The sequence below is a fragment of the Saccostrea echinata genome, unplaced genomic scaffold (genome assembly GCF_033153115.1).
Source record: "Saccostrea echinata isolate AGI-Se365-2 ecotype Australia unplaced genomic scaffold, CSIRO_AGI_Sech_v1 ptg000064l, whole genome shotgun sequence".
In the NCBI taxonomy this organism is placed as follows: domain Eukaryota; kingdom Metazoa; phylum Mollusca; class Bivalvia; order Ostreida; family Ostreidae; genus Saccostrea; species Saccostrea echinata.
In genome coordinates this window covers 4,630,734-4,652,961 of record NW_026889813.1, presented here as the reverse complement: position 1 = coordinate 4,652,961, position 22,228 = coordinate 4,630,734, and the positions used below count along the sequence as shown (strand labels likewise).

Here is a 22,228-nt window from a genome sequence, read left to right as displayed (position 1 = left end):
AAGGTCTCATCCGAAGGACCCGCAACTTTCACTTCTGATTGCCGAGCGCATGGCGAAGGAACAGTTGCTACCTATTTTTTATCGACTTAGGTCTGTCGCGGCCGAGATTCGAACTCACGACCTCCCGATCACGGAGCGAGCGCTCTACCGAGAACGGTGGGGACCAAAGGAAGTTAATGGTTAAAAAAAAATCATTACAAAAGCTCAGAAGCTTCTTGAGATATCGTCCGGAAACGAAGGCGTTACACACAGACAGAATGTATGAATTTACAACCTTGACCTTTGATCTTTTTAACCTAAATATCAATAGGGGTCTTTCTTAGGCCACAGGGAGTTGTTATGTAAAATTTCAGTGCAAAAGCTCAAAGGCTTCTCGAGATATCGCGCGGGAACGAAAGTGATAAAACAGACATAATTCATGAACTTTGACCTTTTAATCTCAAAATCCATGGGGTTCTACCTTAGGCTTTAGCGAGATGTTAAGTTAAATTTCATTGCAAAAACTCAGAGGCTTCTCGAGATATCACACGGAGACGAAAGTGTTAAAACAGACAGAATTTATGACCTTGACCTTTGACCTTTCGACCTCAAAATCAAAAGAGATTTTCTTAAGGCCATAGGGAATTGTTATGTAAAAATCCGTTGCGAAAGCTCAAAGGCTTCTTGAGATATCGAAATTGAAAATTATACAATACAAATGAAAGAGATTGAATATTGCAACGTTTGACATGCAATATATATTAAAGGTTTATATGCGATAATTAATTTAGAATAAAGTAGTTATTTCTCAGAATTTTCGTCAATGAAATATATATTGATTAGTTTCTTCAATTTTTATTGTATAAATACTTTTTTGCCAATATATACGCAATATACACTGTAATAGATGAGTGATAGATCTCAAAATGTTACTAGACTGTGAAACTTTTAAATGGGCCATTTTAGAAAGCTAAAGCAAATTCATACTTGGATTCTTGAACGCCATAATACGGACTAGTGTAATTATGTATGTCTCCCAACACAGGCTTTTTAAATCGCCGTTTATTATATAAGATGATAAGTCCGAATCAACCCGTCGATTCCTTAAGGTTAAATTTGAACCAAGGTATAGATTCTGTAAAAAATGTCAATCATAATTTTTAATCATAAAAAAAGTTCAGTCGTGTTTTCGACATATTTTAAGTTGAAAGTCTATCTCTTGCATTTCCTACAGATATTCCCAACTATTGAATAGTCTTTGTAAGGCTTATTACATAATAATATCGTATAATAACTTTTTAGAAGAACTAGGTTTTAATTCCACAACTGCTAATTCAACGTATACTTAAATTTTCCATTCAAATGATAGAATTCTTCAAAATCATGCACCTTCATGTACACTGTACTTTTAACATTCTAGTCAATGGACGATTACAAAACTATAGAAATACAACAAACAACTAATATAGATATATTGCAGGGTTAAGTTAATGATCAACCAAGCCCCCTATACCCTAACTCCCCACCAAAATATCATCTGCTGTGAAGGAGAAAGTGCACACATACTGTGATACAACACATTCAAGAAGTGGTGTAAATCCAATGCGGATTTTCAAAACTTCAAACTAATTTTTGAAATAAAACTTTTCAAAACATACATGTATTACTTTTCAGCGTTTTATACAACCATTTCCACGATAAATTAAAGAGCAGGCTTTTTGACATCATAGACACCTGCTTCTTAAATAAAAATGGAACTCGTTAATTTTCATCGCATGTGATTAGTCTTCTATAAAATTACTTTGTTGAAAATCATTCTGATTTTAAAAACACATATACCTTAAAGTTGATGTTAAAAAGATGCTACTTTTTTCATTGACAATATTTATGCATTCTTTGGAACCTAGGTTTTCAAAATGACTCTTGGAATTCAGCCTGTCATTAATTACGCTCCATTTTTAGCTTACCGTTTATATATTTTTTTTTTTCGAGAGAGTATTTCTTTTAAAAACTCTACGTGAGAAGAGAAAAACTCTTCCCGTGGTTTCCATAGATCAATTTGATAATATCGACAATCTTACATAAATTAACTGTTATTTTCCTATGTCAACTCGATATATCCTAGAGAACTCGAAATAGAAGACATCACAGAGTTCTTCACATCTATTTCATACTTGGATATTTATATTTTGCTCTATGTATGAGCAATTTCTAAAACGAGGCAAGCTATTGAGAAACAAGTTGATGAAACAAGGGTATCAACAGCCTCGTTTAGAGTCATCATTTTCAAATTTTACCGTCGATACAATGACCTTGTCAGCACATAAAACCTATCATTGAGTCAAATGCTGACTAACGTTTTTCATACTAATTGTTGGGCCATTATACACTGCACTGTCGACGGATTCTTCCTTTTTTTCGGTCATGACAAGAAACACGCGGCGGGTGTGACCGGTCGGCAGGGGATGCTCACTCATCCATGGCGCCTGATCCCACCTCTAAAATATGAGGTCCGCGTTTACTTTGCTCCAAATCTGTATCGTTTCACTGGACTTTCGAGATTGAATACTGTTCGTTATCCTCATATTTTATCTATAGACGTAAATCTCTAACTAAGAACTAAACTAGATGGCAAATGGGATGACCTCGGCTTTTTCATGGTCAGTTTTCCCTATCCATGCAGTAATATTCCAAAATCATCTGCATATGGTGCTTTTGTCTCCTAACTGATAAGATAGTCAAGAATATTTTCTGAGTACATCAAGTTTTAAACAGAGACAGACTTCTGACAAATATGTTGATGTTACAGGGTTTTCACCTCGTTTAAAATCAGCATTTCGCAATTTCTATGGTCGTTATATTGTCCTTATTTGTAAAAACAACCTATTATTTGGTCGTACTTTGAATGAAATGTTTCCCTTCAAATTAAGAACATGTTTTGTACCATTTAACTACTACAGGTTACTTTGTTAACCTGATCGATACAGAGGGCTCAAAACGAGTGTGACGGTGGACGGAAGAATGTTTACTTCCTCTTGGCACTTGATTCCATCTGGGTTTCCAGGGGTCTGTGTTTTTAATTTACTCTGTTTACAATTAGAATTCTTTACTGGATTTTTGATCACTATTCATTATCTTCAGCTTTCATATGACCATAACTAATGCATCGAATCACATTTCCATATATAAATAAAAAGTTGTAAGGATGTTTTTCCGCTTGAATCAGCAAAGAACTTCCTTTCTCGGTTGAAAAATTGAAGTGATAGATAAAATTACATCAGATATCTGAATACGAGCCGAGGAAGTTCAGATCTAGGAAATAAAAAAGGTAAATGAAAGTCATTTTGTTAATTTTCATAATGTACATCTGAAAGTATGATTGTTAAGAGTTCAAAAATATGTATGCTTGATGAATGTAATATACTGGTTTCAATTCCACTCGTGATAAAATGGACAGTTGGATGAATTAAGTACTTTGAAAGTATCTTTAAAAATTTAGATAAAAATACACATTTATGAATGGTAAGCGTATTTTTAGAATAATTTTCAAAGAAACACATGATGGTAGCTTTGATAAGTAATCTAGTTTTAAATTTTAGAAAGCTTGCATTTCGGAGAGTATTTAACCTTTTAATTATCTTCCTGATGTCATGCTGCATTAGATATGGCGACAGATGGACAGGATCCTTGGTAAGAATTCAACATTGGTTGGTTTTCAATTTTGAATTTAAATCGAGGAATTTACATATAGCTCCTATCTAATAATGTCCAGATGTTCATTTTGCTATTCTGGACTAATGTGATTTCCTCGTTTTTCATTGACCACCAATTTGTAACTTTTAAGGGGTTAAGGAAGACCACAAAATAAAGTAATTAATGAACTAAATTTTATTAATGAAGAAATAGTAAATATTTACATACCTTCGAAATTGGATTTTACATGTTATTATTTTATATAGTTGATGACCATCCGGAAAGAAATAAATTCTTATGTTCATTAATCCCTCCATTTTTTATCTGCAAAGGTGCAAATGAGAGAGAGAGAGAGAGAGAGGGGGTGAGAAAAAAAGAGAGCTAGAGCCACGAACTACAAAATCGACCCTGTCACTAAAATAGTTTAAAAAAATTCCAAGTATTACTCTATGATCTTTAAGTTATAAAACAATTCATTTTTAACATCTTTTCTAGTTTTCTTTTTAAATTCAACAAATTTGGTATTGTTTTCTCCAAATGAATAATTTCACGTCATGACATTGATGTTATATAATGTGAGGTCATGACGTTAACATTATTTAGGGTGAGTTAACCATGCATCGGACACATACCTTGCTTCGGACAAATTCAAGCAATAAACTTTCATTGAACCTGAGTCTCCCCGTGTTTTCACTTGTTTCTGTCTTAAAGCTGAAGAATTAAACTTTTTAATGATGTTGATTTTTATTTTCATGTTGTGATAAAATACCACAAGAATGGCCTTGAAATTACGTCATATTTTGCATCATCAAAGGGGAGTAACCAGAATTTTACGATTTTGCAATTTTTAGAGTTTTCGTTCTTTTAAATAGACGTCAACGGAACGGGTCGGACCTTGGTAAAATTTGCCAATGATTGATAATATTACAGAAATTTTTCAAAAATTTTACTTCAATGTTTGTATAATATATTTTAGAGTTGTTTTTATCTAGTATGTTTATTTTACCGTACATCGGACACAAATTAACCATGCATCGGACACTTTCCGATGCATGGGTAATCACTTCCATTTTCATGTAAAACCTAAATGACAGCTGTTTTTTACGGAAATAGAAAATAGTAACTCTTAACTTTCAATGAAAATACAAATTATCGACATATGACGACTAGAAGTGGACTCAATTTATTTCTATAAACTAGATGATTATAACCCACGAGACAAAGGCGCGAATTGCCATATTACTAGCAGTGGAAAGCCTTTCTAAGGCGATGTGATGCAACTAAAATCTCTTCATATTTGTGGATCGAAATAGTCTTTCAAATTTAATTAGAAGGTTAATTTTTAAATAAAAGATAAAAATGTTTCGATATCACTAATTTTAAAGCACCGAGATCAAGGTATGATATTTTTCTGGTTTAAATATCGTATGTCCGATGCATGGTGAATATTGTCCGATCCATGGTGAATTCTGACTTATTTCGAAAAAATCGGTTTTTAATGATATTTTCTCAATAAATAGGGCACGATTGTGTCAAAAATTTATATTTTAAACACACACTACATGATAAGTTCCATTTTGATAATATTCGGTCGGTAGCGATATCGCTAGAACTTTTTGAAGTGCAAGGGTGTCCGACGCATGGTGAATTCACCCTATAGAAGGTTATAAATGTGCATAAATGGAAAAAAAAATCCACCAAAATAGGTCCTCCTTAAAAAAATTACTATGAGTTTTAAGGAGTTCTTTAGCTAACTTTTGAATTTCTTATCTAAAATAATTTTTGGAAACGTAAGAATTTAAATGTTAGTTTGGCACCAAGCAAAAATTAAGATGATAATCAGCATGGAAATTTGTGTTAGCGGTATATTTACATATGATTAGTACGAAAGAGGTTCTTGGCTATGGCGCCACATTTATCTTCGTGAGAAAATGTCAAAAAATCGTCATTTTTAACGTTTTTTTTAAGAAACCGTCACTTGTTCTAACGTCACGCGTCCCAAATGGCGCAGGATTAAAAATGTTTTACATTTAGAAAAGAGGTGTGCTACTAACATTCAAAGTAGAATACCCTTCTTTAATCGAAACTTTAATTTTTGTAAAACATGAGGACAAATATGATGGTTCGTGGCCCTGGCGATTAAAGTGGTAGTTAGCTGCTTATCTGTTTATTTTGTTTTTAATTTTTTTAAAAGACTGAACGGAAATAACCTTTACAAAACACTTCTTTTAAACTTTCTGATTGGTTGTTCAAGTCAGAATTGGCAAGGAGGTAATTGATAATCAAAAGTTGCTTATTCTAAATTAAAAAATACCACTTAACATTTAAATTCTTGATAATCAATTCTTTATAGCATTTATGGAATTGATGTGGAGAAGTACACAAAATGTCCATGCTGTTTGAAAACTTACGATGACCCTTGGTTCTTACAATGCGGACACACAATGAACTCGAGGTGTATTCGTAAGCAGCAACCGATTGTAAGATGCTATGTATGTGAGGACACCTTTCTTCAGGCTACATGTAGGCTCGGCAGAAATCGGTTTGCAAGTGATCTTGCTTTGAAGGTTACATACAGGGAAATAACAAATCTTTTGCTGACTAACCCTGGATGTTCTTTGAGTCAGCATACAGATAAAAGTGCAGTAAGTTACTGTGAAAAATGCAGTATGAGGATGTGTTTCAATTGTAATCAATTCCATAGCATGAATCCCTCAACTAAAAGACACAAAACATATGATGTCAGTGAGATGATTGCCGGGAAGTGCCAGGGGGACATAACTGTTAATCCACAGTCACTTTGTGAACATCACGATTATGAAATCATTAAGAGTTGGTGTTTGGACTGTAAAATTCCAGCTTGTGATGAAAGTTGTTCAGAACATCATTTAGAATCACTCTCAGAACATGCATCAAGCGCAGAAAGAGAAATTAAGATCATTAAAGAAAAACTGGAAACAGGCTTGTCTGCTATAAAGGTAGATTTTGAGGTGGTAAAGCAAAATAGAAGAAGAATAAAACGAGAAGGACACTACAAAGGAGAAATTGCTTCAGAGTTGGACTGGTCAAAACAAAAATGCAAACTGGTTATCAAAATATACATCGTCTTATTACGTGAAGTGGCATTGCTTCAAAAGAAGGGGAACGAATTTCACAAGTGTTATACTCTGCCATTTTTTTCATTCCAAACCAAAAGAATTCAAGAATCGACCAACAGTATTCCAAGTAGTAGTCGGTGTGCCAGCATCAGCTCATCTGCATCAACCAACAGCGATTCCAGCTGGACAGCCACGTCTAGCATGTATATCAATTCAAGACAATCCAACCCGCTATATATTTCATCTGACAGGGCGACATATATGAATATGAGAAGAATGAGTAAAATGGATGCATTATATGACAACGAGGTAGGAAAGAGGTGAAGTAAATTTAATCTAATGACAACCATGTATAAAACAGCTGGCATAACAAACAATTTTACAGATGATTTATAGTAAACAAATATGTACACTTTTATAAAAAAAATTTCAATAAAAAAATCCTCGGTCATCCTGAATACTAGTGCACATACGAATAAAGAAAGGATTGGAGATGCTTTATTAGCATGAACGGTATATAACTGTTAAGTTTACTTTTATTGTAAAAAAATAGTTAATTTTCAAAAATATCATGCAAATAAAAATGCTGAATATATGTACATAATTCTGTTTTTCTAAATTCTCATCTCGTAGCAACTGTACACTGACATCAGTCAAATCGAATCCTCAAGAGTCAAAGAGTCGTCTTTGTCATGGAATAGAAGCACACATCTCAGTGAAGACATTCACGAAAGACTTAATTATTTTGACACTGAATCAAGAATTACAGGTAAGGAACTTCAGAGTATGCTTCATATGTTTTTGTCAGCAAATACAATATCACTAAATCGATTGTCGACATTTCATACAAATTGTTTCAATTATGCCATAATTTACACACTGAATTATCTACGGTTTTTCCATTTGCCTGATCATGACAAGGAGTACACGGCGGGGGTGACCGGTCGACAAAGGATCAAGGAGTGCTTACTCCTCCATGGCACCTAATCCCTCCTCTGATGTTTTTTTAGAGGTCCGTGTTGCTCTGCTCCAAATTTGTATTGTTCATTGGACTTTTGAGCTTGATTACTGTTCGTTATCTCCCTATTTCATATCATCCTGTGATTTTATAACCACATATTGACATAATTTGTCAAAAAGTACATATATCGGAGAATAACTAATTGATTGAAAATTTAATACAAAGTATGACATCAGAACTCTTTTTTCTGAAAACAAATTTATCATGATAGAGGGCATCCTGTATTAATATAGCCAAGATGCAAAAATAGCATATGATGAATGCAAAAGAGTGAAGCAACAATGAATGGAAAAGTACAAATGTTTAAATTTACAACTTTTTATTGAAAATAATAATGTCGTTATTTCTCGATTTGAAACTTTCAGGAACTTTTAAGGAAACTATAGTGAATATGAGTGAATTTTGTATTCGTCCATATACGTTCATGTATGGTAAACTTACTTTACTTTTTAGAATTTGGTGTAAAATCATACAAAAACTATAACATAATTTTTGATGGTTTTTGTATCAAATACTATGATTTGTTACTAACATTATTTGTATATCATTTAATCATTTTTTTAGTGTGATCTTAGAGGTATTTTATTGTATGTAAATATTTTTTTAATATAACATTAAATTTACTTAAAACATATCGATGAATAAGGCTAACTTAAATAGATATTTTGATTCATGTCAGATGATATGTGCTGGAATACTTCCTTTGTACAGTCTTGACTTTTGTACTGTCCTCAGAAGTCATTTAAATGAGTACACTGATCAGGCAGTAAATAACATGTTTCTCTACTTATGTTAAACAATTTTTACAATACTGAGTCATTGCGTGTTATAATAGACTAAGTGCATATTCTTTTAAATACAATGCTGTGTACAATATTTATTCACAGGCAAGTATAGCAATGTTTTTCTTTTTTAAAGTAAGAACTAGGAGAGGCAGAAAAAAAATTATTGACATTAAAAAAGGATCCTGATAAAAGTGACAATGAAAAAAAAACGAAAACTGAAAATTGTCCAAATGTGACTCGAAAAATTTCTTTGAGAAAGAGAGAGAGAGAGAGAAGCCCACTCTTTTTCGGCAAAACATTGGATACCAAATATGGGAGAGTTCTTCCATACTAAGATAAAAAGTGTAGGGGGTTGTGTGGATAGTAGCCTACTAGCCTCAATTTTCCTTTTATATTAATAGCATAAACTTTCCTTGGCAAGTAGGAGGCTGTACCCTGATAATTGTGTTTATTCTTGGTGAAGAAATTGTGATTTGTTCAAACATTAATTTTCAAGAAACGCCACTTGCTAAAAATTATCTCCAGCTAGTTGTAACTAAGACACCATTTTTTTTCCATTACCGGTTCATTCAAATTAAATGTGAATTTGGAATAAGAAAGACGAACTCAAGAAAAAAAAATCAACAAATATATATACATATATTGACAATATAGGTACCAATTAATTTTTTTGATTTTAGGTATGGTGTTTGTGAATGACACCATCATAGTTGCCAGTCATTCTGCTGGATGTTGTACTGGTTATGACATCCATGGGAAAAATTTATGGGATATAACAGAACGACTGAATGGACCCTTCGATGTAGCAGCATATAAGTCGGACGACGGAAAACAATATCTTTATATCACAGATCCTGGAAGACGATATAGTATTTCATTTTTACAGTTGGGATGATAAACAGATACATTCGATAGATTGATTGATTACATTTATAAACTAATCTAAAGAAAAAAAAAAACTCATATCCAAATATTAAATTATTTATCAAGTTTATGTGAATTAAGAAATTAATTTTCATCATAAAAAGTTCTTTAAAACTAATGATTTATATTTGTGGATCAATAAATTGTTATAAAAATTGTTTCTATTATATAAACTCATAGCATTCAATACTTTATATTTCCATTACTGGAACTCTTCAAATTAGAGGCGCGTTTGGTCGTCTGATTGGGACAACAATGACGTAGGGGAGAATACAAAACATGCCGATCTCAATCCAATTTTGAATGTTTAATGAATTTGTCATTCCAGTTAGAATAGAAGAACAAATAGGCATATGTGAGATTGCGAAAGCCAAGAATTTATCATCCATTGATAAACATTACGACGTTTCCGAGGCATATACATTGTATTTAGAGACGGACCGTCAACACTAAGTCTTGTCAACAACATCCTGTGGTGATAAAATTGACGTTGTTGTTTCTACTTCTTATGCATGTTAAGTCCACAAAAATACAGTGTCTCATTTGCATGTTTGTTACGCGTTTTTTCATCGACATTCAACATACTGTTTACATGTTGTTACGACTGTCCCTGAAATCCCGCGAGATTTGTACATTTTCCGACTTTTTCACAAAAGAGCGCACTAAGAACTATAACTCTTCCATGGTGGAAATAGAACGTATTGCTGAGTACTATTGATAATTAAGCTTTCACAATTTATATGTTTAATTTTTCTTTAACAGTAACTTCAGACGCAACAATCCACGTCTTCAAATTGAGGAAAAATGAGCGATACAGTTTTGAGAGAAGATTTACAAAAAATTGTGGTCAGCCAAGGGGAATTTGTGTAGCATCCTCAAAAGTATATGTCTGTGAGCCAGAGAAAAATGAAGTTATCGAATATACCATTTGCAGGAATGGGACAGGGAAAGTTCTTAATAAATACGGTAAAGGTGTTGTGTTTCTTAAACAACCATTGTATATTTCAGTGGAAACAGGTGACAGGATAAGACTTTTGATATCCGATACTGAACTAGGCTTAAAAAGAGTTGTAATCCATGAGCGTGAGAACAATACAAGTGGATGGAAAAGTCCGAAGGGTGAACATTTCACACCATCGAAACCTTGTGTTTGTAAGAAGAGTGTTGTTGTAGGAAATTCAACAGGTCAAAAATTACATTTTGTGAATTTTCAGACTCGAAAGTTGAGCCACAAGGAGTATGAAATAGAAGATAGGTTTCACAGTCCCGTTGCTCTTGCTTTTGACAGCGATCATGGATACCTCATAATGGCGTGCAAAGATGGTCTGATTGTTATTTATCGCACTGTGGATTTTGTTGAAATGTACGAAATAGTGCCTGAAGTGAAAGACGATGATCCACTCTATGCAAATCATTATTTCGCAATGAAATGACTGTTAGACATAAACTATATATTATGTAGCCGTTCTATATTTAATGTCAAATCTACAATAAACAATAATAATTTGAAAACACACATAAGAGCTAAGTTTCATCCCTTCTTTGTTGATGCTATAAAAGGTTTACTTGCAATTGTTGTGAGAATATGGATATTGATTTTTATCAAATAAAATATTCCTGCAATAGATAACATAATGACGATCTTCAATTTCTTATATTTGTTGTCATAACAGTAATTGAAATTAAAAAAAAAATTAAACAATGACGTATTTCGTAGCTATTTGAAATCTGCAAGTATGTTCTTATTCGTTTCACTCAAACGAACATAAAACATTATGAAATAAACAAACTCGTGAGGTAGGATGTGAAGCGCTCTGAAAGTGCAGTTTAATTATCAATACACATAACATTCAATTTTTCTTTTTCTACAGTATGTCAGCATGCATGCATCTCCAAATTCTACAAATAGAGAATAAAAAATTTACTACAAAGTATAAATCTACAATATTCAAAACGTAGCAATGGGCGGGTCGGTGGGGCTTATAAGACTGCACGAAACAGAGCCTTCGAATGGCTTTCTCTATACAAAATTTCTTTCATGGTCACTAATAGCCCGTGCTATGAATATTTATGTCACCTCACTAGGTGACAATATTAACAGCCAATAGATGACGAGAATAAACAAACACAAACACGTGTTTGAGTAACATTAATAAATACGTTTATGTTCTTATTCGTTTCACTCAAACGAACATAAAACATTTATGAAATAAACACAAACTCGTGAGGTAGGATGTAAAGCGCTCTGAAAGTGCAGTTTAATTATTTCGAAGACAAAGAAGATAGGAATACGAATATACTAAATACCCAAATTTTTTGTGACTGAAAGTTTTTCGGTTTGGTTTTCTTTAACATATCCATCTTTAGCATTATCTGACCTCCACCGCCCATGCTTCTTAAACAGTCTATCACAAACACCTGAGGCGGCTGCAGAGGTGGCTCCACCTGATCTCAAACCGTGTACACCAAATTTACGCTTGTCTAAACCAATCTTTTCAAGTGCGTCAAATATAATTTCCCTTGCCCTTGTATAAGAAATCGGACGATTATCCGATCTAAGTTTATAAGTATTGGATTTTTTACAAAACGACAGAGATCTAAACAAGTATTGAGAAGAATGCATGTCAGCTTTTGACAATTTTAAGAACTTTTCCAACATATTTACAGGACATGTGTCACAAAATGTTCTAGCAATACAAACTTTATGACCAGTTTTATAAACATCTGTTTTACTTTTAACGATGTTAATTTCTACACAATTAGTCTGTATACAGATATCTGATAACGGATGTTGACTATTTCTGAGAATCTCAAGAATCCTGCAAAACCTAATAAACACATACACAATGTTCTTAAATTATATAAATTTTTATCCTCTCCAATTGTAGAAACCAGAGTTTTCAAATGTTCAGGCGTCACTGGCTCTTTTTTTTTAATCACTGGCTTTGATGTTTCCCTAATTGCCCCTTCCTTAATAGTTTTTACAAGAGCAGAGTCACAAGGCTCTATATAACCTGCTAGGTTATGAACCCAACTGATGGCATGTATAGCTGAATGTATTTTGCCAGACGATTTATATTGCTTTGCTAAATGGATGGTATACAGAGCAATGTTATTTTCCGAAGCAGGAAGTGATTGAATCCGAGGATTAAAACTGCTGCACCATTTGCAAAAGGTGTTAAAAGCGTACCTGTACTGTTTTGCTGTATTCTCGGCCTTAGATGTTATACAATATCGGGGTAGTTCAGACGCAAATTCCGCTAGACGATGATCCTGTAATCCACAATTAAGTCCCGTCCATCTGCCCACTTTAAATATATCTGCAAAATGTGTTTATTAAAGCAAAAAATTAGCATCTTCTAAAATTCAAATTACATATTGTATGGTGTATCAGGACCTTCGTCATCTGCAATACACCCTCTTTGATGTACCAGGACCACTTTTCGCCTGCAATACATCAATTACATTTGCCACAGCTAGGCAACAATCATTGCTCGAGGTGTACCAGGGCCTAAACCATCTGCAATACACCATCACAAATTAAAGATTTGTAGCATATAAGCTTACCACAAGTATTCCAGAGCCAAAATATATAGAACCAAATAGACAGTTCTTGTTCTGACCTTGAATGATTATCTCCCTTATATCTTTAAACAATAACACATCTTTAATATAAATCTTATAATTTAGATCTACATCAAATAACATTGGTCAAAATACAGCTGAGGGCCAGTTAGGTACTATCAAAATACCATAGGCTTTGCAATCTAGTTAATGTTTAATACTAGAAACTATCAAATGAATGGGAGGAACTAGCCAATTGTTTTCGCCTACCCAATTCTGTGTAAAGCAATCTACAGCTTCTGATTCAGGGTTCCAAAATTTTGAGTTATATCTAACAAGTTTAGGATTGTTAAAATTTGCGAATCTATCAACAGAGAAAGGACCGAACATAGAACTAACAAATTCGAAAAATTCTATGGTAACTTCCCAATCATCGTGATCAATCATTTTACTGAAAAAATCCGCTTTTTCATTTTCTGATCTCGGAACCCATTGAACATCAAGAGAAATTTTATCTTCGGCACAAATTTTGAAAAAATTTTATGATAAAACTTGTAAGTGATACTTCATGCTACCGGAATGTACTATTTTCGCACAACTTCGATTATCGGTAAACCACTTTACTGTCATATTTTTTAGTTCTTTTTTGAAAGAAGCTAACGCTTATTCTATAGCTTTCAACTCTCTCCACGTAGAACTCATACTTTTCTCATGTTCTTTCCACATCAAATGAAACACCTTAGAATTAACCTCGACTGTGTATGCGCTTGATGCTGAGCTACTTGCATCTGAATAAATGATTAAATTTTTTCTTTTAATAGAATGTAGATATCTTGTATTATCACAACGAATACATTCTATACAAAATTTTAGTTCTTCAAGCACTTGATCTTGATACTTGAAAAATAACTTAGAATCCCATGATTCTTTCATAGCAATTTCCATAGAAGGAAACCTTGTCATTATATTGCATATGTTACCCATTACTGGAGTCAACAAAATGATCTTCCCCACTACTTTTGCAAGTTCCCTCGCTGTTACGCCGGGAAAACGAATGATAGTTTTCTGCAGACAACAGATAGTATCGTCTATTCGTCTGTCCGGAACTGAAATAGAATACAAATTTGAATTCCATGTTAAACCTAACCATTCAATGACTTGAGTTGGTATAAAATGTGATTTTTCAACATTAACCACCAGACAATGTTTTCTGAATAAACTGAGAATCTAAAGCACATTGACTCTCGGTTGAAGCAAATGCCAGACCATCATCTAAATATAATACAATCATAATGCCATTTTTTCTCAAGAATTTAACAATGGGTCTTAAACATTTAGTAAAAATGAATGGAGCTGACGAAAGACCGAAAGGAAGAACTGTATAGCAGTAATACTTGTTATCCCACTGGAATCCTAAATAAGTTTGATAATTCTCAGCTATATCTATGTGATGATATCCTGATTTCAGATCGAATTTGATACAATAAAAACCCTTTTCGAAATAATCTAATGCCGTCTTCCAGTCTTCAAACTTTATTTTTTATACTTTACATATTTATTTAGCCTACTAAGATCAAGGATCAACCTCTTTTTGTTTTTATTTTCTGCGACGCTCAGTGGACTACACACAAATGGTTGAAAAGGAACTTCTAAAATACGTTTGTTTTTCATCACCTCTGAAATTTCTGAAGTAACAAATTCAATATTGTTAATAGCAGACTTATTATTTCGAAATTAAACACATAGAAGGAGGATTTGAAACAATAGGAATTTCATAGCCAGATTCAATAACTTTCAAAATAAATGGATTTGTGCCAATTTCCTTCCATTTACCAACATTTCTTTTCAAACTGTGCTTTATCAATGAGATTTGCTTTGATTCATTTTTTCTGAAGGCATTTCACCTGGCCAGCAAGAGTAGAATAGCATGTATAACCTGTATACTTATCATTGACTTTGTGAATTGTTTTGGGGGCAGTTGGTTTTCCAGTGCCCGGTGGAAAAGCAAATGAAGCAAACATCACTGGGCTGTGATTGACGCCTTGCAGGTTTGCCACGAAAGGGCTGTTGCTGGTATGTGAATGGTTGAAGTGCAGCAGTAGAAGAAGACCCAGAAGAAGTAAGTTGGGCTGCCGAGCCTGCTGCTGCCGCCGCTGGAGAGATTCTGTAGTTACCATACGGGTGAAAACGCTTGTTCTGCGCTTGCTTTTGCTGCCCGAGAGCGCGGTTTTCAGCGCTTCTAATTTTCTTCTCATCTTCAGAATTGTCTGCAATTTATCTGGATTGGTACTCATTTACTGTTTTCCACCCTGCGGGAGAGGAATCGGCAATTCGAATGTGTTTCTGGCGGGTTTTCAGTTTTTTCCGTAATTCGTCTATAATTGACACTGACTCACTATCTTTATTTTCGAAAGCTCTAACTTTCAGTTTTTCTAGACCCTCGAGAATTTCAGCATTACAATCGTACTGAGCACGATTCCCTTCAGATTTAATCTTTAGAATAGAGTTTTCTTTCAGTTTCTTAGCAATGGACTCTGACTGTTCTGCTTAAAGCTGACCTGAAAGGTTTTGAAATTGAGACTGCAACACTCCCGTAACAAGCTTTACCACGTCCGAAATATCCAACGGGGTGTTACCAGCAGTTTCCTTTGGAACTCTGTTACTTTCGTTGGTTTCTAACAAAATTTCGTCTCCAGAATCGCCCATGACAAATTATTGAGAAAGACGAAAAAAGGTGTGTGGACTGCACGAAACAGAGCCTTCGAATGGCTTTCTCTATACAAAATTTCTTTCATGGTCACTAATAGCCCGTGCTATGAATATTTATGTCACCTCACTAGGTGACAATATTAACAGCCAATAGATGACGAGAATAAACACACACAAACACGTGTTTGAGTAACATTAATAAATACGTGTATTATTTAGTGAGAGATGTCTTTGTTTCTTTGTACACACAAGTCATTTAACATTTTTTGTTATTGGTTTAAATTTCAAAATTTTCCTTATGGAGTAAAAGTTATTAATTTTAATCAGTACGTTGAACTGACTGTATTTGATAAATATACTCCGAGTCGCATATGACGATAAAAAAGTTATCATACTAATTATATGGGAAATTTTTAGTGGTTCTTTGAATAAGCTTTCAAGTGGCTTAAACCTATTAAAACCATGATTATATATGTAAACAATACACATGTATTTGGACAGAGGTTGGCTACTTTTCAGAATTATATTGTGAAAGCCATAGGGGAACCCAGGTTTTGTTCTATATGCGTCTATTACTTAATAATTCAACCTGGTCAATCATATTTACATGTCAGGGTTTCAAACCCGACTATGGAATTCCATATCATATCATATGCTTTCGAGCACTCTGATATTTAACAAAGTTTATTGACTTAACATTTAATAACACTAAACCAAAATTAAATTGTCTATGGAATCTTCTATCTTTAATAATGTATAGTTACAAGAAAAATGGTTTCCAATTCGTACTTGACCCTAATGCCATCAGATATAAAAAGATTAATTCTTTCACCATTTTTTTCTATCCTATTTTAACCTAAGCAAGTTTTTTTTTTTAATTTTGGTTGTTGTTTCTAGAGAAGATGATCACGTGAAGAATCTGTATAGAATGAGAGATACAAATTTCAGACATTCTGCAATTAGAAAAGCAAACTTCTCAGACGGGGCTAGTTTAAACATTTATAAAATTGAATCGTCCATTTTTTTAAATCACATTTCAAAAGTTAAGTTACAATTTCAAAGTTTGCATAGTGAATATTTCCTATGTTTTCTATGTTCTAATATAATCATCATCCGCACATCTACATGTACCTATCTATGGATTTTAGATTTATTTTACACCTGATTGTAATGGACTTCTTTACGTTAGATTCAGTTTTAATTCAATATGATTCATTTGGATTTTAGAACTAAAGCAGCAAAATGTATGCAATGTCAAGGGAACTTACGTGGTTCTAAATCAAAAGCTGTACTTTAATACGTGGTACTAAATCAAAAAGCTATACTTTATCAGTCAAGCATTTGATATAAGAGTCCTTATTTTGTTTCCAAATTCAGTAATTCAATATGCTTCAAGCTGTTGCAATATTTATTTCAATTTCTGATACAATATCAAGCAATTTAAAATCCTCTACTTTTGGTGTAATAAAGCAATCTATTCTATTCTTTTTCAGGATGCATTTCAAACTGACTGTATCTCTTTTTTACACCGCTTATAGTTTCTTTGTTGCTGCTGGTATGTACCTTTATTATGTGTGGTGATAACGATATTTAAAATACTTGTTTAAGATTAAAGTTTATCGTAGCTGGGTCAAAAGAAAAAGAATAAAAATGTTTCTAACTTGTTTAGTTTGTATACATTATGAAAATGTTTGCTTTTTATTCAATCGACTCCGAAAACTCTATATTAAATCAAAGTCAAAGTACTAAATGATTAAATTCCATGTAAATAACTATTAAACAAAGTTATCGAAATATATTTTTTGTAATTTCCGGTATTTTCCGACTTGATAGATTGTATTTCCTGACAAGGTCAGTGTATCGACCATAAAATTTGCGAAATGTTGACTTCAAACGACTGTTATATCCTTGTTTCATCAACTTATTTGTCAATAGCTTACCTCGTTTTAAAAATTGCTCGTACAAAGAGCATGCCCTTGCGTATCGAATCAACTGGGAGACATAAACTCCATATGCAGGTGATAATGGTATATTGCTATATAAATAAGGAAAGTTGACGATAGAAAAGTTAAATTCATCAAGTTTATCATAAAGTCTTGTTGATGGGTTACCACTAATGTCTTTTTCTAGTAAAATATCAAAAATGAAAGATTTGACAGACTCTGTGGTATCTTCTATTTCGAGTTTAAAGGGATATATTGAACCAACGTAGTAAAGAAAATGAATGTTGTTATTCTTAACCCATGGCCTAAAATGCATACCTGTATCCGTTTGAATTATAAAAATTTTCTTATGAAGAAAATATTTTATTTTGACATTTCTTCATTAATTTATCATGGAAAACACCTAGAGTAAGAGATGAATGTAATTAATTGAATCTCAAATGACATTTTGATATGAAAAAGAATTATTCTGAAAGACATAATGAGAGTAATGGAAATTTTTCGTAAATTTCAATTCAATTCAATTCTTTATTGCCCTTGAGTTGTACAACTCACCAGGATATCACAAATTGTTCACAAATATGCACACAGTAAAAACTATATAAGGCGTACAATTATTATATAAATATACTATATAATAGGCTGTCATTACATCTCAATGCAAAAGATTTTAATTTTACAGCTTGTACTATAAATTTTTCTATGTTATTTATAAGTGTTTTTGTGTTCTCCACACCATTAAAGAGTTAAACTAATTTAAATTTTATTATTACATAAATATACTATATAACAAATCGGAAGAACTCCCAAAATAATGTACAGAGGTGTATTTTTTGTGTGTGAAAATACTACTTTGGAATTTTCCTTATTTTTCCAATGGTATACATAATAAATAATTGTAATAAACATAATTTGTGAAGAAATGTTTAACAAGCCCCTGGATGGGATATTGGAAGGGGGACCTCTCCACAAGTACCTGTGGTCATTTGATGAATGTTTTATCTTTACTGACAACGGTTCCTTGAATATTCAGAGAGTGACCCTTTAAAATACGAATAATAATCCACCAATACATGTATACTAAAAATTGAGTCTACCAATGAAGAAAACCAGCCCTGATTTTTAATTTCATTAGGAAAAAAAAAAGATAAAAAGTTTCAATACTTCCACTGGAGTCATCATACATCTTAGCCTTTGACACATAAAATTGAGTAGCAAAACAATCAACATTTCATTTTATCAATTTGGTAATGCGTTGCATTCCAGCCATACCTCCTACATCGAGTTTTGTTTCATTTGTCATTATTTCGCATTTATCTATAGATATGTAAGAGAGATTAAGTGCTGCTCTTGTGAAAAGCCTGCATTTTTATAGGTTTTGCTGAAACCAAGTGTAAATACCCATGGATAGAATTCAATGGACATTGCTATATGTTTGGAGTGGACCAAAAAACTTGGTTTGAAAGCAAAGTATAATCTAAACTACTTAGATACATTAAAAATGAAAGAAAAAATATTGTTTAAAGTTTTCCGTAGTGATACTTTTCTCAAACTTTAATGCCATTATTCTAAATACAAAACGAACGCTGAACAAGCATCATGATATAATTAAACAATTTGTGTAAACTATGTGTAAACTGCTCTACTTACAAACATCTACTAATATGAACATCTTTATTATTGTAAAGATTACATTTCACATTTGCTGTTAAATTTGATTATTTCAGGTTGCGTGCAACACAAAAAATGCTTATCTTGCTAGAGTAGAGACACCTTTGGAAAATGACTGGATTATTCAGCAACTCTTTGCTTTAAGTAATGAATATTGAAGATTTATTATGTGATTTGTTATTGGCAAGTCCTTTGCACACAGCCCAGATTCTTGTTTGAGGTTTAAGATGAAGTTTTAGCCAGGGCTCCTCAAGAATCAGTTGTAGATTGTGCACAACAAAGAACTTTTTATGAAAATACCCCATATGTTTTGTTGGAAGATTTACATACATCTATTTTTTAACTTAAAATTTGTTCCACATATATATATATGCACGTTTGCTTTTGTCTGCAGTCTCCTGAAAGTGCTTTAGCATATTCTTTTAACCAAGTGTATTCCAAGCAGTGAATGTAACGACTGTAAATTCTGTATTTTTTTTTTCTGCTTACATATATCTGAAATTCATACTGAAAAACACTGAAGTGGTTAGCCATGAAGAGAAAATTGAGGCGCAAATTGGCTTAAAACCAAATGCAATGCATTTTGATCATTGAATATTTCAAAAATCAATACAGTCTTACTTTCATATTCGCTTAATAAATGAATTGATCAATTCAGAATATTTTATTACAGAGTAGCATTACTTCCTTTTTGTTTCAAATTAATGTTGTAGATAAAATATGGTATGTTTGGATTGGTGGAAACACTTTGAGAAAAGTTGGAGATTGGAAATGGGAATCAACAAACGAAAAAATTGGATACACCTTCTTTTATCCATCAGAGCCCAATCGCCCAACAACAGAGAGATGCCTGTGTTATTTTAGTCATGATAGAAAGGTGTTTTATTGGGGAGATCGTACATGCAGCTTAAAAGGGGGATTTATTTGCGAAAAGGATAATTGAGTTTGAAAAAAAAATTCTATGTATATATATGGCATATGAAGTAAAGATTATGTTCGCAGACAGGTAGTCATGTTATATATTGTTGTTCTGAAGGAGGGTTTATGCGATAATAAGATTATCTAGATCAGAAATACTGTAAACCGTATTGATTCTAGGGTCAGTACATTTAACGTTTTCAAAGACAGTAATAAATGTAAACCAGAAGTCTCTGATGAGACTGTAGCTCTACTGGTTGTACTTAAAAAGGAAGATAAAAGTAGTACTTGGACTTTAAACCTTGCAATAGCAATAAATAGAATAATGATCCTTGGTTTAGTCGATTTTTGTGGCAAGATTTATTGCAATCAGAATAAAACTGAAGAAGGAGTAGCCTTTTAAAATAATTTTACAGAAATTTCGATTTGAGTAACCATGGCAACATCATTCAACAAAATCAAAAAGCAATAATGACAATTATGTATCTCAGTGAAGTCTACTTGTATGCCAGGTTATACTGAAATCAGACAAAACATGTAGGAGGAGTAGCGTTTTGAAAGTATTTCAAAAAATTTCTATTTCTAGTAACCATGGCAACACCTTTCATCAAAATCCAAAACTGGTACAGAGAATCATGTATCTTAGTGTAGTATACTTGTGTGTCAAGTTATACTAAAATCAGACCAAAACTGTAGGAGGAGTAGCATTTTGACAGTATTTCAAGGAAATTTCTATTTTTAGTAGCCATGCCAACACCGTTAGTCAAAATGCAAAACCAGTATAAAGAATTATGTATCTTAGTATAGTCTACTTGTGTGCCAAGTAATACTGATATCAGACCAAAACTGTAGGAGGAGTAGCATTTTGAAAGTATTTCACAGAAACTTCTTTTTTAGTAACCATGGTAACACCGCTCATTGAAATCAAAAACCGATATACAGAATTATGTATCTTAGTGTAGTCTACTTGTGTGTCAAGTTATATTGAAATCAGACCAAAACTGTAGGAGGAGTAGCGTTTTGAAAAATTGTTTACAGATGGACAGACAGACGACGGACACCTTACTATCGCATAAGCTCTTCTGGTCTCTTACCAGTAGAGCTAAAAACTAAAATGTGGATACAATTCAAAGACTATCAATCGACCTTTGAAACGCATACTTGCAATGAAGATGCAACGAGGTCAAAGAATAGGCCTACAAAATCGCTTCATGTCGAAGGTCGAAGGCAAAGGAAATAATAATTATTCTTGAAATCTTGATACAATATTTTGCATTATAGCTTAAATGGTTTTCTTCTTCTTTTAAATCATAATGTTCACCATTAATAAGTCAGTAAAACCTGTTGTATTTGGGCGATATCGATAATTTCTGGATTTCTTGCATGTCAAACATAGTTACATTGCATATTGACATGATTATCTTGCATGTCGACATATAGAAAAATAAATGTATGGATGCAGAAATGCCACCACAATGTCAGAAGAATGTTGTTTTTTTTATCTAATGTGCGAAATATGGCGATGTTGAGCTGTAATACAGAAATGTCGAGGTGTTATGCAGTTTTCTTGTTATTTTAGGTCACCTATTTCATTCAGGCAACCTGTTTCTTTTTTCTGTCGTCGTCTGTCATTGCAATTTTTTTTTGTAATTTTGGTATTCCCCCTGGCCTTACAGGTAGGATCAAGACCAACAAAATTAATGAAATTTCCAAGTCTTCTTTCCTCCCGAACTTCTGATTTGCAAACTGTTGCACGATTATAATAAGCAATGAGCCCTCTACCAAAATTGTGAAGTATATTTCTCCTGAGTATATGGTTTAGGCTTCAGGGTGGAGTTTATTTGCTACTTTATCATAAGCAAAAATATGGCGAGAATTCAGTTTTGGCATTACTAGTATTATAGCGAGAATTTTGAAATGACT

General features: G+C 33.0%; 2 protein-coding genes across 2 annotated transcripts; one reads left to right on the top strand and one right to left on the bottom strand.

Annotated features, from left to right (window-relative positions):
* Positions 1-3,591: 3,591 nt before the first annotated feature.
* Positions 3,592-11,021, top strand: LOC133175610 (uncharacterized). The gene is made up of 5 exons (XM_061310722.1): positions 3,592-3,669; positions 6,026-7,079; positions 7,404-7,539; positions 9,257-9,445; positions 10,263-11,021. Exons 1-5 carry the CDS (start codon positions 3,644-3,646, stop codon positions 10,931-10,933), a joined length of 2,076 nt encoding a protein of 691 aa, XP_061166706.1. The 5' UTR covers positions 3,592-3,643; the 3' UTR covers positions 10,934-11,021.
* Positions 11,022-11,470: 449 nt separating this feature from the next.
* Positions 11,471-15,358, bottom strand: LOC133175804 (uncharacterized). The gene is made up of 3 exons (XM_061310920.1): positions 15,001-15,358; positions 14,045-14,170; positions 11,471-12,820 (listed from the first exon to the last, which is right to left on the bottom strand). Exons 1-3 carry the CDS (start codon positions 15,356-15,358, stop codon positions 12,252-12,254), a joined length of 1,053 nt encoding a protein of 350 aa, XP_061166904.1. The 3' UTR covers positions 11,471-12,251.
* Positions 15,359-22,228: the final 6,870 nt, after the last annotated feature.

Excerpts from the sequence above, each read along its gene's own strand:
- LOC133175610 (XM_061310722.1), top strand. The coding sequence starts at position 3,644 with ATGGCGACAGATGGACAGGATCCTTG. Across the intron at positions 7,540-9,256 it reads CACTGAATCAAGAATTACAG|GTATGGTGTTTGTGAATGAC; the intron begins GTAAGGAACTTC and ends TTTTGATTTTAG. Across the intron at positions 9,446-10,262 it reads AGATCCTGGAAGACGATATA|TAACTTCAGACGCAACAATC; the intron begins GTATTTCATTTT and ends TTTCTTTAACAG.
- LOC133175804 (XM_061310920.1), bottom strand. The coding sequence starts at position 15,358 with ATGAGTACCAATCCAGATAAATTGCAGACAATTCTGAAGATGAGAAGA. Across the intron at positions 14,171-15,000 it reads AGTCAATGATAAGTATACAG|TTCCGGACAGACGAATAGAC; the intron begins GTTATACATGCT and ends ATTCTATTTCAG. Across the intron at positions 12,821-14,044 it reads TTTGTTGACTCCAGTAATGG|ATATATTTAAAGTGGGCAGA; the intron begins GTAACATATGCA and ends CACATTTTGCAG.